This window comes from Chiloscyllium punctatum, chromosome 48 (genome assembly GCF_047496795.1).
Source record: "Chiloscyllium punctatum isolate Juve2018m chromosome 48, sChiPun1.3, whole genome shotgun sequence".
Lineage (NCBI taxonomy): Eukaryota > Metazoa > Chordata > Chondrichthyes > Orectolobiformes > Hemiscylliidae > Chiloscyllium > Chiloscyllium punctatum.
In genome coordinates this window covers 25810704-25837753 of record NC_092786.1, presented here as the reverse complement: position 1 = coordinate 25837753, position 27050 = coordinate 25810704, and the positions used below count along the sequence as shown (strand labels likewise).

At 42.4% G+C, this 27050-nt stretch overlaps 1 protein-coding gene across 1 annotated transcript in view; it reads left to right on the top strand.

Annotated features, from left to right (window-relative positions):
- Positions 1-27050, top strand: part of adamts17 (ADAM metallopeptidase with thrombospondin type 1 motif, 17) — a 669321-nt gene that overhangs the window by 131033 nt on the left and 511238 nt on the right. The window contains exon 7 of the mRNA XM_072564884.1: positions 25927-25970. Coding sequence (XP_072420985.1) covers positions 25927-25970 — 44 coding nt within the window. The remainder of the gene's footprint in view (positions 1-25926; positions 25971-27050) is intronic.

Here is a 27050-nt window from a genome sequence, read left to right as displayed (position 1 = left end):
CTTGTTTGGGCACACCATATGGTTCCCACCAACAGCAGGCTGAGGCCTTTTGAGTAACTTAACAAAAACAGAAATTGCTGGAGAAACTCAGCTGGTCTGGCAGCACTATGGAAAGGAAGCAGAGTCAGCATTTCAATGAGCTGGTGGGTTGTTCTCAGACATTTCATCACTATGCTCGGTAACTATCAGACAGACAATTCCCTGGAGCAGGCCCATTTTCTACCTACAGTAAGGCTTAATGGGAAAATATGGTTAGGAAAATATGAGCCAACTCTTTTGGTTTTCCATTAAGTGCTTTGATTGGGTGAGACTTTGACCAGGAACATTGACTCCTACAGCTTAGAAGGTGGCTACTGGCCTAAGGTGCCTGTGCCAAACTTTTGGAAAAGTTACAAATTAGTCCCATTCCTTGTTCTACTCCCATAGCCCTGAAATTACCTTGACTACAAGTATTTGTCTAATTCTGTTCTCAGGCAGTGCATTGCAGATCGTAATAACTTCATGCATTTTTAAAATAATCCTCTGGTTCTTTTGCCAACTATATGAAAACTGTCAGTATTTGCAATCTTCTGTGACCTTTTCATCAGCACCGTTTTCCTTTTTTTTTCAGTTTTTTGATATCTGAAGTATTTTGTTTTTGTATCTGAATGCTGTCCCCTGATCACTGACATGTATTTCAGCATCTCAGAACAAAAAGCTGTTAATGTCAACTAGCAACTGGTTCCCTATGGGCAGTTATTATCTTACAATAAACGACTTACAATACAAAATTTTCTTCTCTCCTTTAGTTAAATTGGAGTGAGCTGCTAGATAGAAACTAAACAGATGCTGAATGATTCTATGCTGTAGCTGGGAATTCTATTAGTGTCATTGTTTCTCCTGAGTGTGGGTTATGTTATGACTGCTGTAATCCACTGATGCTCATTTTAACATATAGTTTTTGGGAGTGTATAAACAACAGACATTAATGATGTCGTTTCCTAGCTTATAAATGTTCAGTTGAAAATTTCCCTGTTGATATTCTAATGTAGCATTATGTTTCCAGTAGATATTGTTCAGAATTTTGCTTCAATTCCATGTGTGCTGTACTTTAGATTTATCTGAACTGAATTCCTTTTGCGGGTGACATTAACTTTGACCAGACCAATGGTGTTGATGTTTTAGAAAAATACAACGGAGTTAATTTTTTTCCCCAGTTCTGTCTACCCTGCTATCCAGTCCCAAAGCTTTATGAATTTTATTGGCTTTAAGTGGGAACTGTTTACCTGTTACATACAGTATTCACTTGAGACACCTAAGACTTCCCTTGAAAGGTTTTAGTGTTTGGTGTGTCACGGAAAGTTAAGCTCATAACAACCAAAAATGGCTGGGGGTCAGAAGGAGTCAGAGATATTACTTGTTGCTTTTCAGCTGACTAATGTCATTTGCCTGGAAAAAATATAGCATTTTTTTTGTGGTCTATTGTGTAGAATGTTGGCAGCAATAATATTTCAAGTGATGAGCTACCACGGTGAAAGGCCAACATCTCTAAAGGAGCAGCAGAGAAGCCTGGTCTGTTACAATGGGGTTAAAAATGACATTTCAGGCAGCATCTGAGGAGCAGGAAAATTGATGTTTCAGGCATAAGCCCTTCATCAGGAATCCTGTCCTGATGAAGGGCTTATGCCCGAAACATCGATTCTCCTGCTCCTCAGATGCTGCCTGACCTTCTGTGCTTTTTCAGCACTACACTCTCGACTCTGAGCTCCAGCATCTGCAGTCCTCACCTTCTTCTAAAAATGACATTTATCTTGTCATATTTATTACTTAAACTGACAATTTTTTTTCTTTCATGGGATGTGGTTGTCACTGTCCAGGCCAGCAATTGTTGTCCCATCCCTTACTGCACTTTACAAGATCGTGGTGAACCACTGCAGTACATGTGGTTTATCTATATCCACATTGCTATTAATCAGGGAGTTCCAGAATTTTCTGAGCCAGTGACACTGTGGTGATTGGAACAGGGGCTAGCTGGATATCATTGACTATGAAATCCTTGATTGCAGTTGTTAACTTGGGCCAATCAGGGAGCCCTGGCTGACAGATGGTGGATAGTAGATTCAGAAGGTCTCCTCAGTCTAGAGACTGGCTTTGAGCTGGCTGGTCAGAGCACATATACTGTGCACTTGGGATACTGGCCTTTGTGCAGTTATTTTAGTGTCGACAAGAGTGGGACAGTACGTGCCTGAAGAAAATTTGCTTGCAACAGTCGTTCTGGCATCATGACTTTATCTGTGAAGCTTGACTTGTTTGATCCTGCCGTTGAAGACTGGGCCCAGTAATGTGGGAAAAAATGCTAGTTTGGTCAGATGAAAAGCAACAAGTAATTTTTCTGACTGCTTATGGACCCCCCAGCATTTTCAGTTGTTATGAGCTTAACTTTCCCTGACACATCAGACACTAAAACCTTTCAAAAGTTAGTGGATTTAGTTAAGGATTATTATGACCCCAAACCACCTCTAAATCTGAGATACCATTGGTTTTATTCGGCTGTTCAAGAACCAGAGGAGTCTATATCAGGATTTTTGATGAGGTTAAGATGACTTGTAGAAGCATGTGATTTGGGTTGACAATGAACGAGATGCTGAGAGACTCTTTGGTATGTGGCATTAATGACGTAACCATGCCAAAGCACCTAAAAGCTGAAGTCCAACTGGACTTCAAAAACAGGCATTACAAATGGCTTTGTCATTAGAAAATGTGGCAAGTGGAATATGGGGTCTATGGGCATCCCAATGGAAGTGGACACCCTCACCTGACCTAATGAACTTGGGGAGCAACATGGGTTGGGGTAATCGCAGAGTATCAAGAAGGGCATATCCTGAGTGCAACATCAGTCCATAGTAGAACCCCACAACAAAGCTGAGTCTTGGTTGAATGGCTAAAAAGTTCTTTAGAACATGGGCCAGCAAGCCATTGTAATTGCTGCCAGTATGTGGATTCTAAAGAGCAAAGGAGTCCTATGAGGCCTGACTTGAGTAAGATAACTCATATGCTGTTATCCAGGAGAGTGCATACCCTGGAAACCTACATGTGGGTTCGAACAATTAAATTGCTAAGCATCATCCAAATCAGAACCAATTAAAATAAATGTCTGGTTTAGTAGTCATCCGGTTCTCATGGAGGTCAATACTAGTGCAGTTGTATCAGTGGTTGCAGAACCAGTCTTTAACAAGATAAAAATAGAAAGAACTGCAGATGTTGTAAAGCAGAAACACAAGCAGAAGTTGCTAGAAAAGCTGAGCAGGTCTGGCAGCATCTGTGAAGAGAACTCAAAGTTAGTATTTTGGATCCGGTGAGGAAGGGTCACCAGACCTGAAACGTTAACTTTGATTTCTCTTCACAGATGTTGCCAGACCTACTGAGCTTTACCAGCAATTTCTGTTTTTGTTTCAGACTTTAACAAGATTTGCTCTGGACTTCAACCCTTAAACTTGATCAAGCCAGACTGAGAATGTACCCCGGGGAACCGTTACACATTAAGGGTATGGCTTTGGTTCCAGCCTCCTATGGGAAGCAGTTGGTTCAGTTACCACTGATTGTAGGAAGAGGCTCAGGCCCAAGCCTATTGGTGTGTAATTGGTTGAGAAAGGTTTAATTTGATTGGCTTGACATTTTTCAATTATAAAATGGCTGCCTGAGTGACGCCCTAATTAAGTACCCAGAGATTTTTCCGGAAGGGCTAGGGACTATCAAAGGGGCCAAAGTCACTTTTCTTTTGGGTCGGGAAACAATTCTGTGATTTTGCAAGGTCCGTTTGCCTTACTGGTAAAAGTAGAGGTGGGAATCACCAAACTAGTGCAGTGCAATTTGTGAAATTGTCAGCATTGGCCCTACTGATGGTGAAGCCTGATGGCTTAGTTTGTCTTTGTGGGGGTTTTAAGCAAATGCTAAACTGCTTCTTGCAGTTGGATAAATATCCAATCCCTCGCATTGAGGACTTATATGCAAACCTGGTGGGGAGAGCTGCCCATAGACCCCATATTCTTTCACGAAGCTGGACATGAGCCATGCCTACCTACAATTGTGAATAAATGAGGAGTCCCAGAGGTATGCTGCAATTAGTGGGGCTTGTACCAATTTACAAGACTCCCATTTGGGATACAATTAGCCTTTCCCAGCTGACATAAGTTTGTGATTGTAATGACTACAAACCCTTCCTAGGGCTACTTAAGGAAGACAAGGCTGTGCTGCCCATAGTTTCTGGTCTCATTCAGTCCTTAAATTGCAAGTTGGAATACTGTCCAGGAGACCAAATAGCAAATGCAGATGCCTTGAGCCACCTCCCACTGGCAGATACTCCACTGGTGGTGCCTCCCCTGCAAGAGTCCTTTCTGGCTTTATATTTTTGGGACACGGCTTACAAAATCCAACTGTGGACACAAGAAGATTCCATCCTGACAGAACTAAAACAGTTGGTGGTAATAGGAGGAACAGAAGGGCCATCGCAAACAGGACTGAAACCTTTCTGGGTGCAGTAAGATCAGATCACCATTGAAAAACTGTATGTTACCTATAGGAGAGCAAGACTGTTGCCACCAGATACTGGCTGAACTCCAACAGGGTCATCCAGAGATTTTCAAAATTAAAATGTTGACAAGAAGTTATGTTGGGTGGCCAGGATTGGATGCTGACATAGCTGTGTTGGTGTGGCAGTGCCTAGAGGGCCAGTGGCCGCTCCAATTTGTGGGAATGGCTGGGTAAACCATGGACTCGGTTATACGTTGTCTATGCTGGCCCTTTCATGGGCTCAATGTTCCTGGTCTTTATGGATACCCATTCAAAGTGGTTGGACATGCATAGAGGTTATTCAGCAAACTCAGGGATGATGATTGAAAATCTGTGAGCATCATTTGCAAAACCTGGACTTCCAGAAGTATTGGTCACAGACAGTAGGATGTCATTTACCAGCAGGGAGTTTGAGTATTTTCTAAAGTCAAATGGCATTCGGCATATTTGGACAGCTCCATATAATCCATCACCTAGTGGTCTAGTGGAAAAAATAGTCCAAACACGGAAGGGAAGTTTAAAAGAACAGCCTACAGGTTCACTCAATACTAAACTGTCCCAATTTCTGTTTGATTATGGGACCACCCCTCCTACAATTACAGGGATAGCTGCAGCGAAGTTGTTGATGGGGAAAAGAGTCCGTATCAGGTTAAACCTGGACCAGCGGTGAGGTGAGGGTGAAATGGCAGCAGGAATACCAATGACATCCACACGCTTCCTCTAAACAAGAGAGATATTTACTTCAGTTTGGTGCCTGAACTATGGAAATGGCCTGGCATGGATACGAGGCGAGGTTGATGTGAGGTCAGATTCCATGACATATAAAGTTCCATTGGGTGAAGCAGTCCTGAACAAACATGTGGCTCATCTGAAAGCGGCTACTGCATAAACAGAGCAGGAACAGAACATACCTGGCCCCTGAGAACAACCAGAAAGGCTGTTGGAAACCGTGGGTTCTCCCCCTCCATCTGGTGTGGAGGAGACCTCAGAGTCTGAGATGGATGCAGTGTCTATACTAATATTGCTGGAAGAAGAGGAGTAAACCCTGTCAAGACATTCTGGGCGCGAGAGACAGGCTACAGTCCGGTACATGCCCCTCGCGTCAGTGTCCGAGTCCATGACAGAGAAACTGCACGTGGGGTGAAAACGTCCAAGGAAAAGCTGAAAAAGAAAAAGCAGGCCTGCATCACCAGACTTAGGTGGAGAGCGACGTAGTGATTGGAACGAGGTCCAAGTGAATTTCATTGACTCTGAAATCCTTTAATGGGATTGGGCCAATTGAGAGCCCTGGCTGACATATAATAAGGAGATTCAAAAAAATCTCCTCAGCCTGTGAACTGGCTTTGAGCTGGCTGGTCAGAACCCTTTTACGTACACGGGTAAATAAAGGGTAACTTGGGGAAGAGATACTGGCTTCTGTGCAATTATTTCAGACTCTGAAGAAATGGTGATATTTCTAAGACAGGATGGTAAATGGCTTGGAGGAGAAGCCAGCAGTTGATATTCCTGTGTAACTGCTCCTCTTGTCCTTCTAGATGTTATAGATCATGGGATTGGGAGTTGCTGTAGTGCATCATGTATATGATACATACTGTTCCTATCGTACATTGATAGTGGAGGAAGTAATAGATTGACTTGGTGGATAGAATGATAATACTGCTTTGTCCTGAATGATGATGCGCTTATTATGTTGTTGGTGTTGTTCTCGTCCAAGGAAATGGAGAGTTTTCCATTACACTCCTGACTTGTGCCTTGTAAATGGTGGATAGACTTTGAAGAGTCAGTAGCTAAATATGCTTTGATTTCTTAAAGACATTGTGTGATCAGGATAAACAGAAGTTGCTTGAGTCCATTTGAGAATGGTTAGGTGTCCCAGCCCACGGTCCTCCCTAACTGACACCTATCCCTCCTCTGGCTGTGACGTCCACCCTCCTGGACGTTTAATCCAAATGCTTGGTGATGCCCAATCTGCCTGACGTTGCATGGCCCCTACTGGCCAGCTGATGAATACTATTACGACCTAACTGGTAAAAGTATGCCAATAATAGTCCCTCAACGATATGCAGACTATCCCAAGATGTACGAATCCAACTTAGACTACCAGGGATGACTAATTTGCCTGCATGATAGTTATTTTGGACAAAGGCGATTCCTATTGGCCATTCAGCATTAATACGAAATATTTATTTATTGTAACACACAACTTTATAAATTGGTAATGTAAAGGAAGGATTTCAAGTCTACCACAATAAAGCTTAAACTAGACCCTTTTAAAAGTCCCAAACACGCATACACACTCACGTGATTAAGACAGACAAAAGACAAACTATTTGACACAGCTATGACAGGTGGAAAAAGAGGATAGACAGAGTTTTTAAAAAATTCTACAGATCACAAGCCCAGATTTTAAGGACAGTTAAATTGTCTCACAGTCTTTTTTTTATTTTGGCATATTGTTGTCTGTTGTGCGATTGGTAGTTCTTTGATTCAATAGTTGATCAGGTAGCCTAGACTATCTTCTTGTTAGAGTTCTTTCTTGTAAGCTTTCTTGATTTTCTGAGAGAGAGAGAAAAATAGATGCTTTCAGTCTTCAAACTCTGGGTGGATGTTATCTTTCTCACTTGCAGGTTTTAATGTTTTAGAGCTCGAACAAATAGAGGGTTATTGTTGGGCACCATTTCCTTAATTCAAAAGGTTCTCGGTGCCACCTACTTTCTCATTCTCCCTTTCATTGCTTCAAAAAGCAACATCGTGTTGCAGAGTTCATAGATATGCAATATATGATTTTCAAATTGCAAAACTGTCCTGGTGTTTTAATTATATAGCAGTTCAACTTCCGTTTATGTTTATTGTCCTGTTTAAAAAAAAAATATATGGCCTGTTACAATGCCCTAAGTTGAATTGTATGCTGACTGACTGACTGTTGTTTGATGCACATGAGGCCTGCACATTACCACGTTTGGGATGTATGGACTTTCATGCAGATCTGCACGTCTGCCTGAATTCAGGTACACGGTGAGCATATACAATATTCCAACAGTGATCTAGCTGAAAATTTTCATTTCTAATCCTTTGTGTTGTAATGGCTGGGCTAGATGTAAAATTTTTATTAACAGTAGATAACCAATGATCAATTGTTCTAATACTACATTCAACCGGCCACTTAACACTTCCCCATAATTGGAGATAGCACAAGTTCAATATCCATAAGGCTGCACTTACAGTGAGTACCTGCTTGTGCATGTGCTTGAGGTCTCCTGTGCAAGTTCATCCCATGCAGTGTTTGGAGCAGTGGGAGACAAGTTAGCTGCTGAAGCAGTAGAAATTCCTGATTGTGTCCAGAGACTCTGGCTACTGACCTTGATCCTCTTACAACAAAGCTTTAATCCTGTCACTTTCTCGGATTGTTCATTTTCTGGGCTGCTCTCCGTTTGGGTGACTTTTTACAATGGTGAGAAAGGAAATGTGGTAGATTCTGCAGTGGTCTTCCACTTGATGACCTTAATTCAGTGTTGTTAGGTAAAGAGGTAGAGGCCAATCCTTTTGGGTATTACACCTGGGAATAAGAATTCAATATGTTTAAAACTTAAGCAAATCAGCTCTATTGAATTGTTAAACAGAAACTATCAAGTTATACTGATCCAAACTTTAAGCATGAGGTCATAATTATAAACTAAGGGCAACACAAACATTCAGTGGAACCTGCTTGTGACAGAAATGCAATAGGGCACCAGTCTGCCTCCTGGCTTTCTATAGACATGTGCCCTGTACCATGCAGTGCTGACTGATTGCATTCATCTTGCAGCCACTTTCAATAAAGACACAAGTGTTGAAAATGCGATACTGCATTGAACATGTAACAGAGCTTCTTTTTCTCTAAGAGAAGAGACAGTGTCTGGACCAACTTGCCTCCACAGGCGGTACAGTAAGAAACTTCAGTGAGTATGAAAAAGAAAATTAAATATTTTCTTCCCAGAAATTAGGAGTCAAGGTTACGAGAAATATAGCAGAGAGGAGGTGGCTGAAGGTCTTTGTCTGAGATAAGAAATCAAACCACTGAGCTAAACTGAATAGCCAAATCACTGGAGAATGAGGTGAATTGTACTCTGATGTTGTGAAGACACAATGTTGCCTACTTGTGTCAGAGAATTGTATATAAGGAAAGATTCGTACAATTTGGCCTTTCAATCATAAGCAAATAAATTAAAGGGGTCTTTCTGGAGTAAGTACACAGCATGGAAAAGATAAATCAATAACACCACTCTAACTTGCTTTTCACAGTGGGAAGGGATTGGGGAATGGCAAGGTTCATCTGAGTCGTATTTAGCGCACAAAGGAACATTGGTCACAGGCCCATGCAACGTACAGCACATAGGCAAGCAGGCTGTCCACTTGCTGGACATTCGACCTTTTCAGTGTGTTGCGTACCCTTCATAGAATCATTGAATTCCTATATTTGACCCAACAAGCCCACATTGACACTCTGTATGAGTGACCTGAGCCTTGGCACAACCATTGCTGGCCGACTCTGACAGCTACACCTTTGCACAACGAGGGAGCCAGACATTAAGGATGTTGAACAAGGAGGCGAACTATGGAGATTTTGCTGTGTGTCACTCACCAGATTGCGTATCCACAATCTTTTTACAGTTCCCCAAGGACAGTCAGATTCTGGGTTGCTTGTGGGTGCAGAAGCCAGTATTGCCAATGCTTTGTCCTTGGTATTCTCCTCCTCAGAGTTCTAGCAGGCTATTCAGGAGAAATCATGCACTTCCTTGCAGGGATCATGGGAAGTTTCATGGAACCTGTCAGACAAAAGAGTGTGAAGCCTTAACAACCAGTGGTTATGAGTGGCCTGAAATGTTTGAGTGCAAGTTGTTGTGGAATGAAGAGTGGTACATACTTGCTTTTTATTTGGGATGTGAATATTTCAGCATCTGCAGTTGCAGTCTAGTCTTCTGGAAGGAAGCCCCATAGAGCACATGGACGTGGATGTCAGGCATCACTTGTATGGGATCTCTGCCCTATTATTGGCTGTTAATGAGTAAAAGGGATAAATTAATGAGATAACATAGATGTTAGTGCTGGTGCATGCAGAGGGAAGGTGGTGTAGGAGGCTGAGGGAGAAGAGTGGATGAGGGAAGGTATTGCAGTGATTGGGAAAACTTGAACCTTAATGGGAGATCTCACCAAGAGAAGATCCTCCAGGAAGAGGATGTCTCTCCCCTAGATCATTTTGTTCACAGGACCTCCAGGCCTCTGTTGGAAAATCATGATTGATGTCATTTTTTTCTTCTCTGATATGTTTCGACTCTGTCCTTGGCCAAACAGAGCAGCTTCAGAGCGCCTGTGCTCGTCCAGGTACACAATGGACCTTTAAACATGGTGTGGGTGCAAACGATGCTGGTGAATATTCTGGAGTATCTGCTGAATGACTTGTTGTGGGGGTGGTATGTGGTAAGTTGTTGCAGAAATCTGGCCTGAGGAACAACATAGGGCTAACAACATTGTAGGTAATTTATGAGATCAGTTTGGCAAGATCAGGTGCAAACTCTTACCAGGCCTCACGATGAAAATCCCACCAAATAAATCCAGGCAACTCGAGGTTAGCTTAAAAATTGTAAGATTCAACAGAAACTTTCCACAAAGGAGGTATTCTCAGAAATGTGACAGGATCTGTGTAAGTAACCAGGAGAAATACTTGGACATCCAAGTTCTATTGTACACCAGAGTCGAAAAGTATGGTGCTGGAAAAGCACAGCCCGTCAGCCAGCATCCAAAGAGCAGGAGGGTAGACGTTTCAAGCATAAGCTCTTCATCAGGAATGAGGGATGGCCCAAGAGGGCTGAGAGATAAATGGGAGAGGGGTGGGGCTGGGAGGAAGGTAGCTGGGAATACAATAGGTAGATGGAGTTGGGAGTGATGGTGATAGGTCGGAAAGGAGGATAGAGTGGATAGGTGGGAAGGAAGATGCACAGGTAGGACAGTTCAAGAGGGCAGTGTCAAATTGGAAGATTGGCTCTGGATAAGGTGGGAGGGAGGGTAAATGAAAAAACAGGTGAAATCTACATTGATCTTGTGTGGTTTCAAGGTCCCAAGGCGGAAGATTAGGCGTTCTTACTCCAGACGTCGGGTGAGTAGAGTTTGGCGGTGGAGGAGGCCCAGGACCTGCATGTCCTTGGTGGAGTGGGAGGTGGAGTTGAAGTGGTTGGCCACAGGGTGGTGGGGTTGTTTAGTCTATGTCCCAGAGATGTTCTCTGAAATGTTCTGCAAGTTGGCGTTCTGTCTCTCTAATGTAGAGGAGACCACACCGAGAGCAATGGACACAGTAGATGACTTGTGTGGAAGTGCAGGTAAATTTCTGTTGCATGTGGAAGTTTCTTTTGGGGCCTTGGATAGCGGTGATTGGGAGGTGTGGGTGCAGGTTTGCATTTCTTGCTGTTGCAAGGGAAGGTGTCGGGAGTGGACGGTGGGTTGGTGGGGGCCATGGACCTCACAAAGGAGTTGCGGAGGGAATGGTCTCTGTGGAACGCAGATGAGGTGGGAGGGAAATATATCCCTGATGCTGGAAAAGCACAGCCAGTCAGGCAGCATCTGAGGAGGAGAGTTAAGTTTTTGAGCAGAAGCTTTTCATCAGGAATGAGGGGGTGGTCCAAGGGGACTGAGAGATAAATGGGAGGAGGCTGGGGCTGGGGGGGAAGGTAGCTGGAGGAAGAATGCCTCATCTTCTGCCTTGGAACCTTCCAACCACATGGGATCAATGTAGATTTCACCAGTTTCTTCATTTCTGCTCCCCTGACCTTATCCCAGAGCCAGCCTTCCAACATGGCACCGCCTTCATAGAATCTCTACAGTGTGGAAACAGGCCCTTTGGCCCAACAAGTCTACGCTGACACTCAAAAGAGTAACCTACACAGACCCATTCCCCTACCCTATTATCCTATATTTGCCCCTGACTAATGCATCAAACCTACACATCACTGAACATTACAAGCAATTTATAATTGCCAGCTCACCAAATCTGCATGTCTTTAGACTGTGGGAGGAAACCCACACAGACATGGGGAAAATGTGCAAACTCCACACAGTCGCTCGAGGCTGGAATCGAACCTGGGTCCCTGGCGCTGTGAGGCAGTAATGCTAACCAGTGAGCCACCATGTTGACCCACTGTGGACCTCTTGAACTGTCCTACCTGTCCATCTTCCTTCTCGTCTATCTACCCCTTTCTGATCTATCACCATCATCACCTATCTTCATCTTCTTATCTGCATCCTTGGAAGAATTCATACCGAGGACCCTTGCTGTTCTTCATCCTTAGAAGAATTCATAATTTTCACCACCTATAAACAGACCCCACCACTATCTGCATTCTGCAGAAACCATTCCCTCTGCGACTCATTTGTTAGGTTCATGGCCCCCATCAACCCACCCTCCACTCCCAGCACCTTCCCTTGCCATAGCAAGAAGTGCAAAACCTGTGCCCACACCTCCCTACTCACCACTGTCCAAGGCTCCAAAGGATCCTTCCACATCCGACAGAGATTTACCTGTACTTCCACACACGTCATCTACTATGTTCATTGCTCTCGGTGTGATCTCCTCCACATTGGCCATACAGGATGCCAACCTGTCAAACGTTTCAGAGAACATCTCTGGGACGCACGCACTAAACAATCCCATCGCCCTGTGGCCAAACACTTTAACTCCCCTCCCGCTCTGCCAGGACCTGCAAGTATGGGCATCCTCCACTGCCAAACTCTAGCCCCTCGACACCTGGAGGAAGAATGCCTCATCTTCCACCTTTGGATCCTCCAACCACACAGGATCAATGTAGATTTCACCAGTTTCTTCATTTCCCCTGCCCCCACCTTATCCCAGAGCCAACCTTCTAACATGGCACTGCCCTTTTGAACTGTTCTACCTGTGCATCTTCCTTCCCACCTATCCGCTTCACCTTCCTTTCCGACCTATCACCATTTCCACCACCTCCATCTACCTATCTTCATCCTTAGAAGAATTCATGTAAAGGATCCTTGCATTTCCAACTACCTTCCCCCCCCCCCCCCCCCCCCCCCACCCCCCACCCCCCAGCCCCACTCCCCTCCCATTAATCTCTCAGCCCCTTTGTCCACCCCCTCATTCCTGATGAAGAGCCTATGCTCGAAACATTGACTCTCCTGCTCCTCAGATGCTGCCTGACCAGGCAAATCAGGGCAGGATTTATGCACTTAATGGTAAGGTTCTGGGCAGAGTTCCTGAACGAAGAGTTTTGGGAGTGCAGGTTCGTAACTCCTTGAAAGCAGAGTCGCAGATAGATAGGATAGTGAAGAAGGCATTTGCTATGCTTTCCTTCATTGGTCAGAGTATTGAGAATTGGAGTTGAGAGGTCATGTGTGCAATTCAGGTCTCCCTCCTGTAGGAACGATGTTGTGAAACTTGAAAGGGTTCAGAAAAGGTTTACAAGGATGTTGCCAGGGTTGGAGGGATTAAGCTATAGGGAGAGGCTGAATAGGCCATGCTTTTCCAGCACCAAGCTTTTCGACTCTGATCTTCAGCATCTACAGTCCGTTGTTGTTCCTATATTGTACACCACTTCATATGGAGCTCACTAGTTAAACTATTCCTAGTATCAATTAATTTATCTAGCCCATTGTATTCTGAGGTCATTGCTGTCCACAACACCTCCGATTTTGGTGTCATCTGCAAACTTACTAACGATATCTCCTGTGTTCACATCCAAATCATTTATATAAATGACGAAAAGCAGCGGACCCAGCACTGATCCTTGTGGCACACCACTGGTCATAGGCCTCCAGTCTGAAAAGCAACCCACCCTCTGTCTTCTACCTTCTAGCCAGTCTTCTATCCAAATGGCCAGTTCTCTCTGTATTTCATGAGATCTAACCTTGCTAACCAGTCTACCATAAGGAACCTTGTCGAATGCGTTACTGAAGTCCATACAGATCACGTTCACCGCTCTGCCCTTATCAATCCTTTTTGTAACTTCAAAAAACTCAAGTTAGTGAGACATGATTTCCCATGCACAAAGTCATGTTTACCTACCCATATCAGTCCTTGCCTGTCCCTCAGGATTCCCTCCAACAACTTGCCTTCCACTGATGTCAGGCTCACCAGTCTATAGTTTCCTGGCTTTCCCTTACCACCTTTCTTAAACAGTGGCACCATGTTAGTGAACCTCTAGTCTTCTGGCACTTCACCTGTGACTATTGATTATCCAAATATGTCAGCAAGGTATCCAGCAATCACTTCCCTAGCTTCCTACAGAGTTCGAGGGTGCACCTGATCAGTCTTGGGGATTTATCAACCAGAGGACACAACTTAAAAATACGGGGTAGACCATTTAGGACAGAGATGAGGAGAAACTACTTCACCCAGAGAGTGTTGGCTGTGTGGAATGCTCTGCCCCAGAGGGCAGTGGAGGCCCAGTCTCTGGATTCATTTAAGAAAGAATTGGATAGAGCTCTTAAAGATAGTGGAGTCAAGGGGTATGGAGATAAGGCTGGAACAGGATACTGATTAGGAATGATCAGCCATGATCATATTGAATGGCGGTGCAGGCTCGAAGGGCAGAATGGCCTACTCCTGCATCTATTGTCTATTATGCATTTTAAGACATCCAAGACTTCCTCGTTTGTAGTATGGACATTTTTCAAGATGTCACCAGCTATTTCCCCACATTCTATATCTTCCATGTCCTCCTCCATAGTAAAGACTGATGCAAAATACTCATTTAGTATTTCCCACATCTCATGCAGTTCCATACATAGGCTGCCTTGATCATCTTTGAGGGATCCTATTCTCTCCCTACTTACTCTTTTTTTCCTTAATGTATTCATAAAATCCCTTTGAATTCTCCTCAACCCTATTTGCCAAAGCTGTCTGTTGTTCCCTTTTTGCCCTCCTGATTTCCCTCTTAAGTATATTCATACTGTCTTATTCTTTTTTAAAAGATTCACTCAATATGTGCTATCAATACCTGACATATGCTTTCTTCTTTTTCTTGACCAAAATCTCAATATCTCTCATCATCCAGCATTCTCTACAGCTACCAGTCTTGCCTTTCACCCTAACAGGAACATAGTGTCTCTGGACTCTCATTCTCTCATTTTTTGAAGGCTTCCCATTTTCCAGCTATTCATTTACCTGCGAACATCCGCCCCCAAGAAAGTTTTGAAAGTACCATAAAAATTGGCCTTCCTCCAACTTAGAACTTTTAACTTTTAAATCTGGTCTAACCTTTTCATCGCTACTTTAAAAGAATATAATTGTGGTTGCTGGTCTCAAAGTGCTCCCTCACTGACACCTCAGTCACTTGCTCTAACTTATTTCCCAAGAATAGGTCAAGTTTTGCACCTTCTCTAGTAGGTACATCCACATACTGAATCAGAAACTTTTCTTGTACGCGTCTAACAAATTCCTCTATTATTCTTACAGATAACTGAGACCTCTTAACAAATGCGTTTCTCAATTTCCCTCTGACTATTTGGGGATCTATAATGCAATCCCAATAAGGTGATCATCACTTTCTTATTTCTCAGGTCCACCCAAATAACTTCCCTGGATGTATTCCCAGGAATATCCTCCCTAAGTACAGAGGCAGGGAGGAAAAAGACCAGTCTGATATTGGTATAATCGGGAAAAAGAGCGAGTCAAACATTCACCTTCAGCAGATGTGTTTTCTAGTGTGTGGAGCTTTTAAGTAAAGAGAGTTCCCAGTGAAATATTCAAGTTGTTAGAACTTAAAAAATTTAGTTCATCTGAATTTAGAGAAATCTGAAAGGAGTCATAAATTTATCTTTACAATTCACAAGAAAGAAACTGGAAAGCCTTGGTTAAGTCAGATTTTAAAGCTGAGATGGGAGTGATATTTCTCTGAGATTGAGTCTCTGGAAACAGATTGAAACTCTAATTTGATTTTTATGCTAAAATGTTTTTAACTGTAGCACTTAATTATTGTTAAGTTTGTTTTTTGTTTTGCGTAGTAAAGTTCTTTTTATTGTCATAGAGTATCTGTAGCATCGTGAATATATTTTGGTGACAAACCATCACAGCAACCAATGACAGAAGTTTGGACAGTACTTATTCTGCTTGTCAGACTGTCCAATAAAATGGTGTTTGGTGTATACACAGGCTGCTGCTGTAAGCATTCACCTGTACTGCCATTCCATGTTCAGATTTATCAGCACCAGTGCATGTGCAGAGCTCCCCACCTTTACTTCTTTTATGATTAGTTTTTACAAGGGATGGCCAAAGTTGAGTCAGTAAATGATTGAATCAATATGATTATTTCTGATCCAATTTTTTTGCCTGAAATGATTTACACGTCTGCATTTATGGAGAAAAGAAACACAGATTGTAGCAAAGTTTCACATTTATCATTTTTAAAACATTTTCCACTGTATGAAAATGTTACCACCTATAGACACAAAAGATGTGGCAGTGCGTACAGTGCTAAATGACGACTTTTCTCAATGGCTTTACACTCTTGCTGCAGGGTGAGGCAGGATCTGCCCTCCATTTTCATCTTTTCTGTGGCCTCTTGATCCAGGAAGGTGTTTATAATTCTATTTGATTTTGGCCAGAGTCGAGCAGTTCAGATAGTAACTACAAAATTATCTCTCTTGTTTAACTCCTCATAGACAAACGCAGGTAGTGATGTCACACTACAAAGCTGTGTTCTTTGTTGTTGAAATTGCGGTATTCAGAAAACGCAGCCATAAGCATTAAATGTGTGATCTGGTGGGATCACAACAACAGGAACAGACCATTCAACGCAAGTGATCTGTGCCAACATTTATGTTCCACAAGCACTGCAGGAGTTCCTTGGGGTTGTATCCTGGGCCTCCTCATCCACAACTGCTTCACCAGTGACCTGCCCTCCAACGGAAGGTCAGAAGTGTGATTGTTTGCTGATGATTACAATATACTGAACAGTATTTGTGCCTCCTCGAAAACTTAAACAGTTCGTGTTTGTATGCACCAGACCTGACAAAGGCAGGACATACATGGGAATAACAATACCTGCAAGTTGTTCACTAAGTCACGTACCACCCTGACTTAAAACTGATCCACATCTCATGAACAAATAAAGTTATTTATGCGTAATCAAAAGAAAAGAGTTAATTACATCAGTAGCACTAATGTCACAGCCAAAATTGAATAACGAGAGATAAATAAGTGTCTGAGGTCTTCATGTTTCTTACAAGGCACAGGTACAGCCAATATATATGTAATGTAACTGACATGTCCACAGCATCTTCTGTATCAGGGCTTGATGGTGTATCGTAAAGAATAATCAGCCAAAATGAATAGTTTTGAGAATATCTCTGATCCTGAGTACTCACTGTCAACCAGTTAACTCACAGCCATCACTGTAAATCTGCTGTTTCTCTGCTTCACAATGATGGCCCAGTCTGCCCTTTTGTGGAGGTATTCCAGTCCAAAAGCCCTTCACTAACACAGACTCCCAACTCCTTGGTCACACTGTCATAGCTGTGGTACTGACTGCTGAACACTGGAAAGGCTTGAAGACTGCCGCTTTGGAGCTGACCGATGGGCTCAGCACTCTGAATCACATGGAGTGAGTCAAGCTGAACCAGGCCGTTACCACATAAAGCAGCTTCTCCTTGTCCATGAAGAGGCTTCTGTTAAACCTCCATCATCTTAAAATATTGCAAAAGAAGTACCTAACTTCTAAAGTGGTTATATAATAAGTACTGAATGTGCAGTTAAAACAGTTTTAGATTAATTTGAATAACTTCAAATCCCAAGTGCAGATTAAAGTTAAGCAAAGCCTGGGGCATTGGGGTGAATGTGTATTTAAGTTTTCTCTGAATAAAGATGATTTGTAACAGTGCTAATGGCTGTGCGTCATTGGGTTCTCTCTTGGGATCACCTCCATTTGAAGGGCAGGCTGCCAGGGACTGATGGTTTGGCAGCTGCAGGGACTAGAACCCCCAACATGCTGACTGCCAATTTAGTTACGGCACTTACTGCCAGCTTTCTCTCCGTTGGCTCCACAGCAGACCTGTCTTATGGTCCAATGCAGTGGTATATGTCTGGATCGAAATTGTAGACCCCTGTTCTGCTCTCTTTCTCTCTTTTTATTTTCACATTTAAATTTAATAATCGTTTCTATCACATGTGTTGCTTTCGGTATGTGATCACTGTCGGCTGTTGGCTTAATCAGCTCGCTTTTGAAGCAAGATTACAAACGGAGTTACATAATTTCAATAATGTCTCTGTTGTTTTAACCTGAATACTTTGGTAGAACACAAGAAACAGTCAAAGGAATTATTCAGAATTATTGGAATTACAGGACGTTGTTACATAGGAATTAAATGTCCAAGTTCTTGGAAAACAAACCATTTGGTTTATCAGTGACTTGGCAGCTCATGCACAAAATGGTACCCAAGACTCCAAAGCTATCTTCCTGAGAGAGGACATTGGTGAGGCCACTCTTAGAACTCTGTACAACTCTGATCACTTTTCTACAGGAATTATAGGGAGAGGCTAAATAGGTTAGGGATCTTTTCCCTGGAGTATCAGAGGGATGATCCAAGGCTTTAAGGGCATTTAAATGGCCATTGGATGGACATATGGATGAAAATGAAACAGTGTAGATTATATGGGCTTCAGATCGGTTCGGAGAAATTGAGGACTGCAGATGCTAGAGATCAGAGCTTAAAAATGTGTTGCTGGAAAAGCGCAGCAGATCAGGCAGCATCAAAGGAGCAGGAGAATCGACGTTTCGGGCATAAGGAAGGGCTTATGCCTGAAACGTCGATTCTCCTGTTCCTTTGCTGCCTGACCTGCTGCGCTTTTCCAGCAACACATTTTTAAGTTCTGATCGGTTCCACAGGTCGGCGCAACATCGAAGGCCGAAGGGCCTGTACTGCACTGTAATGTTCTATGTTTTATGTAGATTTATAAAATTGAGAGACATGGCTAGGGTGAGTAGCCAAATTCTTTTTCTTTTGTGGGAGAGTCAAAAACCAGAGGGCATAGGTTTAAGGTGAGAGGGGAAAGACTTTTAAAAAGGACCTGAGGGGTAAATTGTTCATGCAAAAGGTGGTGCATAATTGGAACGGGCTGCCAGAGTAAGTGGCAAAGGTGGGTAAAATTACAACATTTAAATGGGTACATGAATAGGAATGGTTTAGAGAGCAAATGGTACTAGGTCAGATTGGGATATCTATTTGGCGCAAAAGAGTTGCACTTAAGGGTCTGTTTCCACATCGTATGATTCTGTGATTCTAATTGACAATAATCATTAAACTATTAATTCAAGATTCTTATGAAAAACAAATTCCACCATTTTCTGAGATTTGAACCAATTTCCTATGAACATTTCCTAAGTGTTTGGATTAGTAATAGTAGCATTATGCAATGATTTTTTCTCCTGACTCTGCCTGCATCAGACCCACACTTGTTTCAGCCAAATGTTTCCTTTTCATGTATCTCTACAAGTGTTTACAGCCTGCTTTCATGTTTTGCTAGATTGCATTCATATTCTGTTCTCTCTTTGCTTATCAGTTTCTGAGTCATCCTTTATTGTATTTTAAAAACCTTTCTGGCAAATTCATTGGCCTTTTCTTTTAAGTTTATACACTTCTGAACTTAACATCCTTGCTTCAGATTGAACTACCTTACTTTCAAACATTATGTAAAACGCTGTCATATAGGGTTACTTATCTAAAAGTTCTTTTTGAAAAAGGATTGTTAATTAGTCATTTTCATTACATAGTGCTAGACTTAAAAAATAACATGACCATTAATTAGTTCCTCAACATAATGCTTTAATAAACCACCCTGATCACAATTCAGAAACCCGTCCTCCATAGCTTTAATGCTCAATTAGTTTACCTCGGCCAAAGGGTGATTGACATAACGTGTTATAACTATTTTGCCCATGCTATATTTTTCTCTAATTTCCTGATTAATATCATGCCCCACATTATCACCATTATTTGGTGGCTTATAAATAACTCCAACCAAAAGCCCTTTGCTTTTTTTTTATCTCCATTCAAACAGATTCCAAGCATTGTTCTTCTGATCCAAGATTTCCCATTACTGATATACTGGACCCATCACTTTCACCTTCTTGTCGCATACCTTTTATCAAATGCTGCATGCATTCAGGTAGAACGCTGTTAATTTTGTCTTTTTGCCACAGTTCTGCTTTTGAAGTATACTTGATGCTTGACTTTCTATTACCAACACTTTCAGTTGGGTTAGCCCTCGGATTTCTGTAACCCCAACAAGCTAGTTTAAACCCACCCCGACAGCACTAGCAAATTTCCTTGCAAAGTTATCAATCCCTAGCCCATTAAGGTGTATCCCATCTAGCTGCCCCAGATATGGTCCCAATTTCTCAGAAATTTGATGCCCTCCCTCCTAAACCAGTTCTCAATTCTTGTATTCTTATTCTCACTTGCATGTGCCACAGGTATAATCCTGAGATTGCTGCTTTTGAGGTCCTGCTTTTTAAACTTTCTTCCCAACTCACTGAAATCTGCTTTTGGGACCTCATCGCTTTTCCTGTCTATGTCAGCTTGGACGAGTATTACAGTGTACCTTGTGGATGGTGTATACCTCTACCACTCTGCTTTAGTATTGTTAAGAAATTAATGTTGGAGATGCAGGCTGTCATGTGCAGGATGATTTCAATGTCCTTTAGTGTTGTTATAACTGCACCTATACAGCTAATTGGAGAGTATTCCACCACACTCCTGAGCTGTGCCTTGTAAGTAGTGGATATGTATTGGCGAGTCAAGAGGTGAATTATGCACTAGAATTCCGAATCTCTGACTTACCCCAAAAGGCATAATATATGCATGGCTCACAGGAGTATGATGGAATGCACTCCAATTGGCTGTGTGGGTGTAGCTTTAACAGTTCATTTTGGTGTGGTCAGTGGTAGTCCCAGGATGTTTATGTCAGGGAGTTCAGTGATGGTAATGCCATTGAGCATTAAGGGCAATCATAAGTGTTGTTGGAGTAAGTCATTATTTGGCATTTGTGGAGTTTGTCAATTATTAAAACATTGTGCACTTATCAATGAACATCTCTGCTTGTGACCTCATGATGAAGTGAAGGTCATTGAAGAAGATGAAGATGATTGTATCTGGGACTGAGGAATTCCTGCAGTGATCTGCTTGGATGGAAATGATCGACCGTCAACAACCACAATATTTTGCTTTGTGCCAAGTATAACTGCTGGTAGACTCCCCTTGATTTCCATTGACTTCACCTTTGCTAGGATTCCTTGATCTCATTCCTAATCAAATGCTGCGGTTGGTGGAAAGGGCAGTCACTTTAACCTCACCTTTGGAGTTCAGATTGTTTGTTTATATTTTAACCAGTTTTTTTTAGTAAGGTCAGAATTTAAGCAAACCGAGCAGAACCCAAATTGAATATCAGTGAACAGGTCATTCTTTTGCAAGTGCTGCTCAATAGCACTGTTTCTATAGCTGCTCAATAGTACTTTGATGATAGGATGGTAGTTGGCTGAGTTGGATTTGACCTGCTTTTTGTAGCCAGACATACCTGGCAATTTTCCGCATTGTCAGTTGATGTCAGTGTTGTTGCTATTCTGGAATAGCTTAACTGTGGCGTGGTGAGTTTTGGAGTACAAGAAACCTGTTGAAATTCTCTAAATGCCATATTATTCCAATATTGTAGTTTAGGTGAGTTCAACTGAGAATAAGCGATGATACAGTTGCAGTTTTTCTGTTGCTTGAAGGTAACTTTGGTGAATGTCCACCATCCAGAGATTTTAATCAGAGTAAAGGAGGTTCTGTGGATTTGTGCTGTTTTCCATGGAGGTCATACCACCAAGCTAAAGTTGGTTGTGTGCTGCTGTTGGAAGATACGTGCGACAGGAGGGTATAGATTGGCTAATGAGATGGGCTGATCGGTGGCAAATGGAATTCAATCCAGATAAATGACAGGTGATGCACATGGGCAGGTCAAGCAAGACAAGAAAATACATGATGAACTGTCTGACAAGGGGAAGCACCAAAGATTAGAGAGGACTTGATGTGCATGTACACTAGTCCCTTGCTTGTTAAGACAGTTAGATAAAGTGGTTAAGAAGGCATATGACACTCTTGACTTTATTAGCTGAGACATAGAGTTTTAAGAGTAGGGAGGTTATGCTGGAATTATATGAAATGTTGGTTAGGCAACAGCTACAGTGTTGTGTGCAGTTCTGGAATCCATATTCTAGAAGGGACGTGATAGCATTGAAGGGGTGCAGAGGTGAATTACTAGGATGATCCATGAGCTAACAAAAACAGAAGTTGCTGGAAAAGCTCGGCAGGTCTGGCAGCAAAAGTTTCTGGTCTGGTCTGGTCTGGTCTGATGGTAGCTAGGAAATTTATTTGCAGAAGGTAGGGTGGGGGGAGGCAGTAAGGAATAAATGATAGGTGGGCGTAGAGCCCAGAGAGAGAAGTGCTGGACAGACAAAGGTGTGAATAATGATCTGGCCAAGAGAGTGAATAGCTGTTAATGGAGACTGTTAGTGGCTAGCAATGGGTAATATGTAATGGCAGACTGTGTGATAACATGATCCATTGTGTGGGACTGGGGGCTAGGACATGGAAGAGTTCAGGCCCTAAAATTATTGAACTCAATATTGAGTCCAGAGGGCTGCAGCATCCCCAAGTGGAAAATAAGGTGATGTTCTTCCTGTTTGCGCTGAGCTTTGCTGAAGCACTGGAGCAAGCCTGAGACAGAGATGTTGGTCAGGGAATAGGGTGATGATGTTAAAGTGGCAGGCAACTGGAAGCTCAGGGTCATTTTTGCAGGCAGAAGGTAGATGTTCTGTGAAGTGGTCACCCAGTCTACACTTGTTTCCCCGTTGTAGAGGAGACCACATTGTGAGCAACGAATGCAGTAGACTAGATTGTGTTATGTGCAGGTAAAGTGCTGCTTCACCTGGAAGTTGTGTTTGGGGCCTTGGAGGAGGGGCGAGGTAAATAGGCAGATGTTACATCTTTGGTGATTGCAGGGGAAGGTGCCATGGGGCTGTGGAAGCATGTTGGGAGTGAAGGAAGACTGGACCAGGAGGGAACGGTCCCTGCAGAAGGCGGATGAAGGATGGGAGAGGAGTATGTGTCTGGTGGCATCTCGCTATATGTGGCAAAAATGGCAGCTGATCTCTGGGCTAGAGAGTTTGTTATGAAGAGAGATTGGCCATACTGGGATTGCTTTCCGTGAGAGGGATGTGTTTGCGATGTATAAAATTATAGGGGGTACAGATAGAGTAAACAGGAAGAAACTTCTTCCCTTTCTGAAGGGATTAATGACCTGCGTGCAGAGATTTAAAGCAAGGGGCAATAGGTTTAGCTTAGATAGAACAAAGAAAGAACAAAGAAAATTTACAGCCCAGGAACAGGCCCTTCGGCCCTCCAAGCCTGAGCCGATCCAAATGTACTGTCTAAACCTGTCGGTCAATTCCTGAGCATCTGTATCCCTCTGCTCCCCACCTCCTCATGCATTTATCCAGACGCATCTTAAATGAATATACCGTGCCTGCCTCTGCCACCTCTGCTGGCAATGCGTTCCAGACGTCCGCCACCCTTTTGTGTGAAGTACTTGCCGCATGTATCCCCCTTAAACTTTCCACCTCTCACCTTGAAAGTGTGACCTCTCGTTATTGAATTCTTCACCCTGGGAAAAAGCTTGTTTCTATCCACCCTGTCTATACCCTTCATGATTTTGTAAACCTCAATCATGTCCCCCCCAATCTCCTTTTTTCTAATGAAAATAAACCTAACGTACTCAATCTACCTTCATAGCTAGCACCTTCCATACCAGGCAACATCCTCGTAAACCTTCCCTGCACCCCCTCCAACTCGAACACATCCTTTTGGTAATGTGGCGACCAGAACTGTACACAGTATTCTAAATGCGGCCGAACCAATGTCTTGTACAATATTAACATGCCTTGCCAGCTCTTATACTCAACACCCTGTCCAATGAAGGCAAGCATACTATATGCCTTCTTGACCGCTCTATCCACCTGTGCAGCAACCTTCAGGGTACAATGGACCTGCACTCCCAGATCTCTCTGCCCATCAACTTTTCCTAAGGCTCTTCTGTTCATTGTATAATTTGCTCTAGAATTAGTCTTGCCTAAATGCATCACCTCACATTTGTCTGGATCGGAATCCATCTGCCACTTTTCCGCCCAACTCTCCAGTCTATCTATATCCTCCTGTATTCTCTGACAGTCCCTTATGCTTTCTGCTACTCCACCAATCTTTGTGTCATCTGCAAACTTGCTGATCATACCAACAGTGTCCTTTTCCAGATCATTTATGTATATTACAAACAACAGTGGCCCCAACACTGACCCCTGTGGAACACCACTGGTCACCTTTCTCCATTTCGAGAAACTCCCTTCAACTACTACTATCTGTCTCCTGCTGCTCAACCAGTTCTTTATTCCTGAAGAAGGGCTTTTGCCCGAAACATCGATTTCGAAGCTCCTCGGATGCTGCCTGAACTGCTGTGCTCTTCCAGCACCACTAATCCAGAATCTGGTTTCCAGCATCTGCAGTCATTGTTTTTACCTCAGTTCTTTATCCACCTAGCTAGAGCACCCTGCACACCATATGACTTCACTTTCTCCATTAGTCTACCATGGGAACCTTATCAAACGCCTTTCTAAAGTCCATGTATATGACATCAACAGCCATTCCTTCATCTAACAGCTTGGTCACTTTCCCAAAGAACTCTATTAAGTTGGTAAGGCATGATCTCCCCCGCACAAAACCATGTTGCCTATCACTGATAAGCCCATTCTTTTTTAAATATAAATAGATTTTATCCCTCAATACCTTCTCCAGCAACTTGTCCACCACCGACGTCAGGCTCACTGGTCTGTCATTACCCAGAATATCCCTACTACCCTTCTTGTACATGGCACAACATGAGCAACCCTCCCGTCCTCCGGCACCTCACCTGTATTTAAGGATGCCACAAAGATATTTGTCAGGGCCCCAGCTATTTCCTCTCTTGCCTCCCTCAGCAACCTGGGATAGATCCCATCTGGTCCTGAGGACTTGTCCACTTTAATAACCTCTAGCCTACCCAACACATCTTTCCCTCCTTATGTCAAGATGTGAGGAAAACCTTTTTCACCCAGAGGGTGGTGGGAATTTGGAACTCATTGTTTGTAAGGGTGATAGAGGCAGAAACCCTCCATGTTTCATAATATTTCATATTTAAATATTAGACATTCACTTATGATGACAAGGTACACAAGGTTATGAGCCAAGTGCTGGAAAATAGAATTGGAACAGTTACGTGGTTTGTGCTCAGCAAAGGTGGAGGTGATATGGCTTAGAACTGCCAACATGTAGACTTTGTTTGTTTCAACCTGGTACACGTGCCCATCTTGCAGCCCATTACAGCAGCTACCCAAACTTCTGGAAGCACAAAGTCTTTGATCAATATAAGAAAACACTTGGCAAAATTTATCATTGAAGCACCTCTATTCCTGGTGATTTACCGCATAAACCTCAGTTGCCCACCTATCCTTTAAAGATGTTAGAGTTAAGTTGGTGGATATATGGAGTCAACATCCTACTCAAATCAATTAAATCAGTTTACAGTTGAATGAAAATTAGGTCAGGAAAATCCTTTGTTTTGCTTTTCCTCTATTTTAATTTATACACTGTATCTCACCTTATAGGACACTTTGAAGAACACAGATATGAGATGTTATTCTATTGTGCAGGCTACTAACACCACTGTGGTTCGCGAATCCACTAATACCTACATAATTGCACTTCATCTGACTGTCTGGTTTGTACTATTTGTGTGATTTTCCTGCTGATGTTCATGATGTATTCTGCATCAGGCATTTTATTATGTGAAATGGGGTCTATAATATAAGTTGTTTAAGACTCTAAGGGGATATCACTTTTGGTGGTTTGTGAAGGTTCCACTGTAAGCCGTCTTTTTTGTTGCTTGGATAGATCTCAGTATTATCCTTTACAGTGCATCCTGTTGGTTTCAAGGGCATTTTGTCTCTATTTGGGAAAATGGGTTTGATTTGTTTTCAATCCCAGCAACCAAAATGACAATGGTCCATAAGCAACCAAAGCAGTTTGCTGAATCATCATTGCAATTTGCTGACACCAGCCAACGTTAGCCTGCCAACTTGTGTCCACTAATGCCCAGAGTAACAACATTGGTGGGGGACTTGATTGTTTTCATCATGCTTTCAATATTTTGTTTAACAAGCATCAGCATTCAGTGCAGACTTATTGTGTCTAGTTGTGTCAGGGCTGTATGAAAGTTTTATCTCTGGAAAGTTATTCCCTCTTCCCATTTATTTTCAGGACGGATTTCTGTGTACATAAAGATGAACCTTGTGATACTGTAGGTGAGTAGAAGTTCTTGAAATAAAAATTTGCTTCTAAAGAATGTACATTGATTAAAACTTGACCTTGAATTTAAAGAACTTGATATTAAATTTTCAAATTCCTTTTCTACGCTTTTTCTCTAGTATTTTTTTCATGGTGTTTGTGTATAGAATTTGTAGTGTTTATTCTTCCCTTCCATGAGTATTCATTTAAATATAAACCTCAAGTTGCAAGATTCCATGCCTGTCAAGTACTTGATTGAGCTCACAATTTGCAATATGTTTGATTTTCTAACCATACTGGTACATGCCCAGTTCTGTGTTCTGTGTTCTGGCCAAGCAAGGTTTTATACAAAAAATATTGAACTGTGGAATGCTTTCCTCCTAAGGCAATGGGCGCAGGAGGCCAAATAAAACTTACAGGACAGTGATTTTTAAAAGAAAATATATTATTTGATTATATGGATCAAATAGAATTGAGATGTATTTCTGCCATGAACTAGTGAATGATGGCACAGGTTTGAGGTGGAATAGCCCACTCCTGTCCCTGAAACTATTTAAAGCATAGTGTATTATTCGGCTACTAAAGGCACTGCTATGTAACCTGAATTATTCCTGTAAGACCTCAAAATTTAATTATTAGAACACACTGAAAGAAATTGGAGCCCAAGTTACTTGTAAATATCCTGAGGCTGACTTGAGCTGTTTTTTTTCTGATATTCTCTCTGGATTAGAGTCTACTTTTCTTTTGCATTTTCACTTAATGTGTGGTAGAAATTTGCAAACACAGTACCAAACATCAGTCAGATGTGCAATAACTGATAGAATGTTGGAGGTAGGTAGAGGATGCAGTGTATGTGATTAGCATACAAATTTATTTTCTAAACTTTAGCATAACTTAATTTATTGTGGTGATTTTGGTTATGTTCAAGATTGACCATTTAATACTGATTCATTCAAATCATATACACGTTCATGGACATGGACAACAAAAACAGAAATGACTAGAGAAACTGAGTGGGTCTGGTAGCATCTGTGGAGAGGAAGCAGAAGAGTCACTGGACTCAATGTTAACTCTGATTTCTCTCCACAGATGCTGCC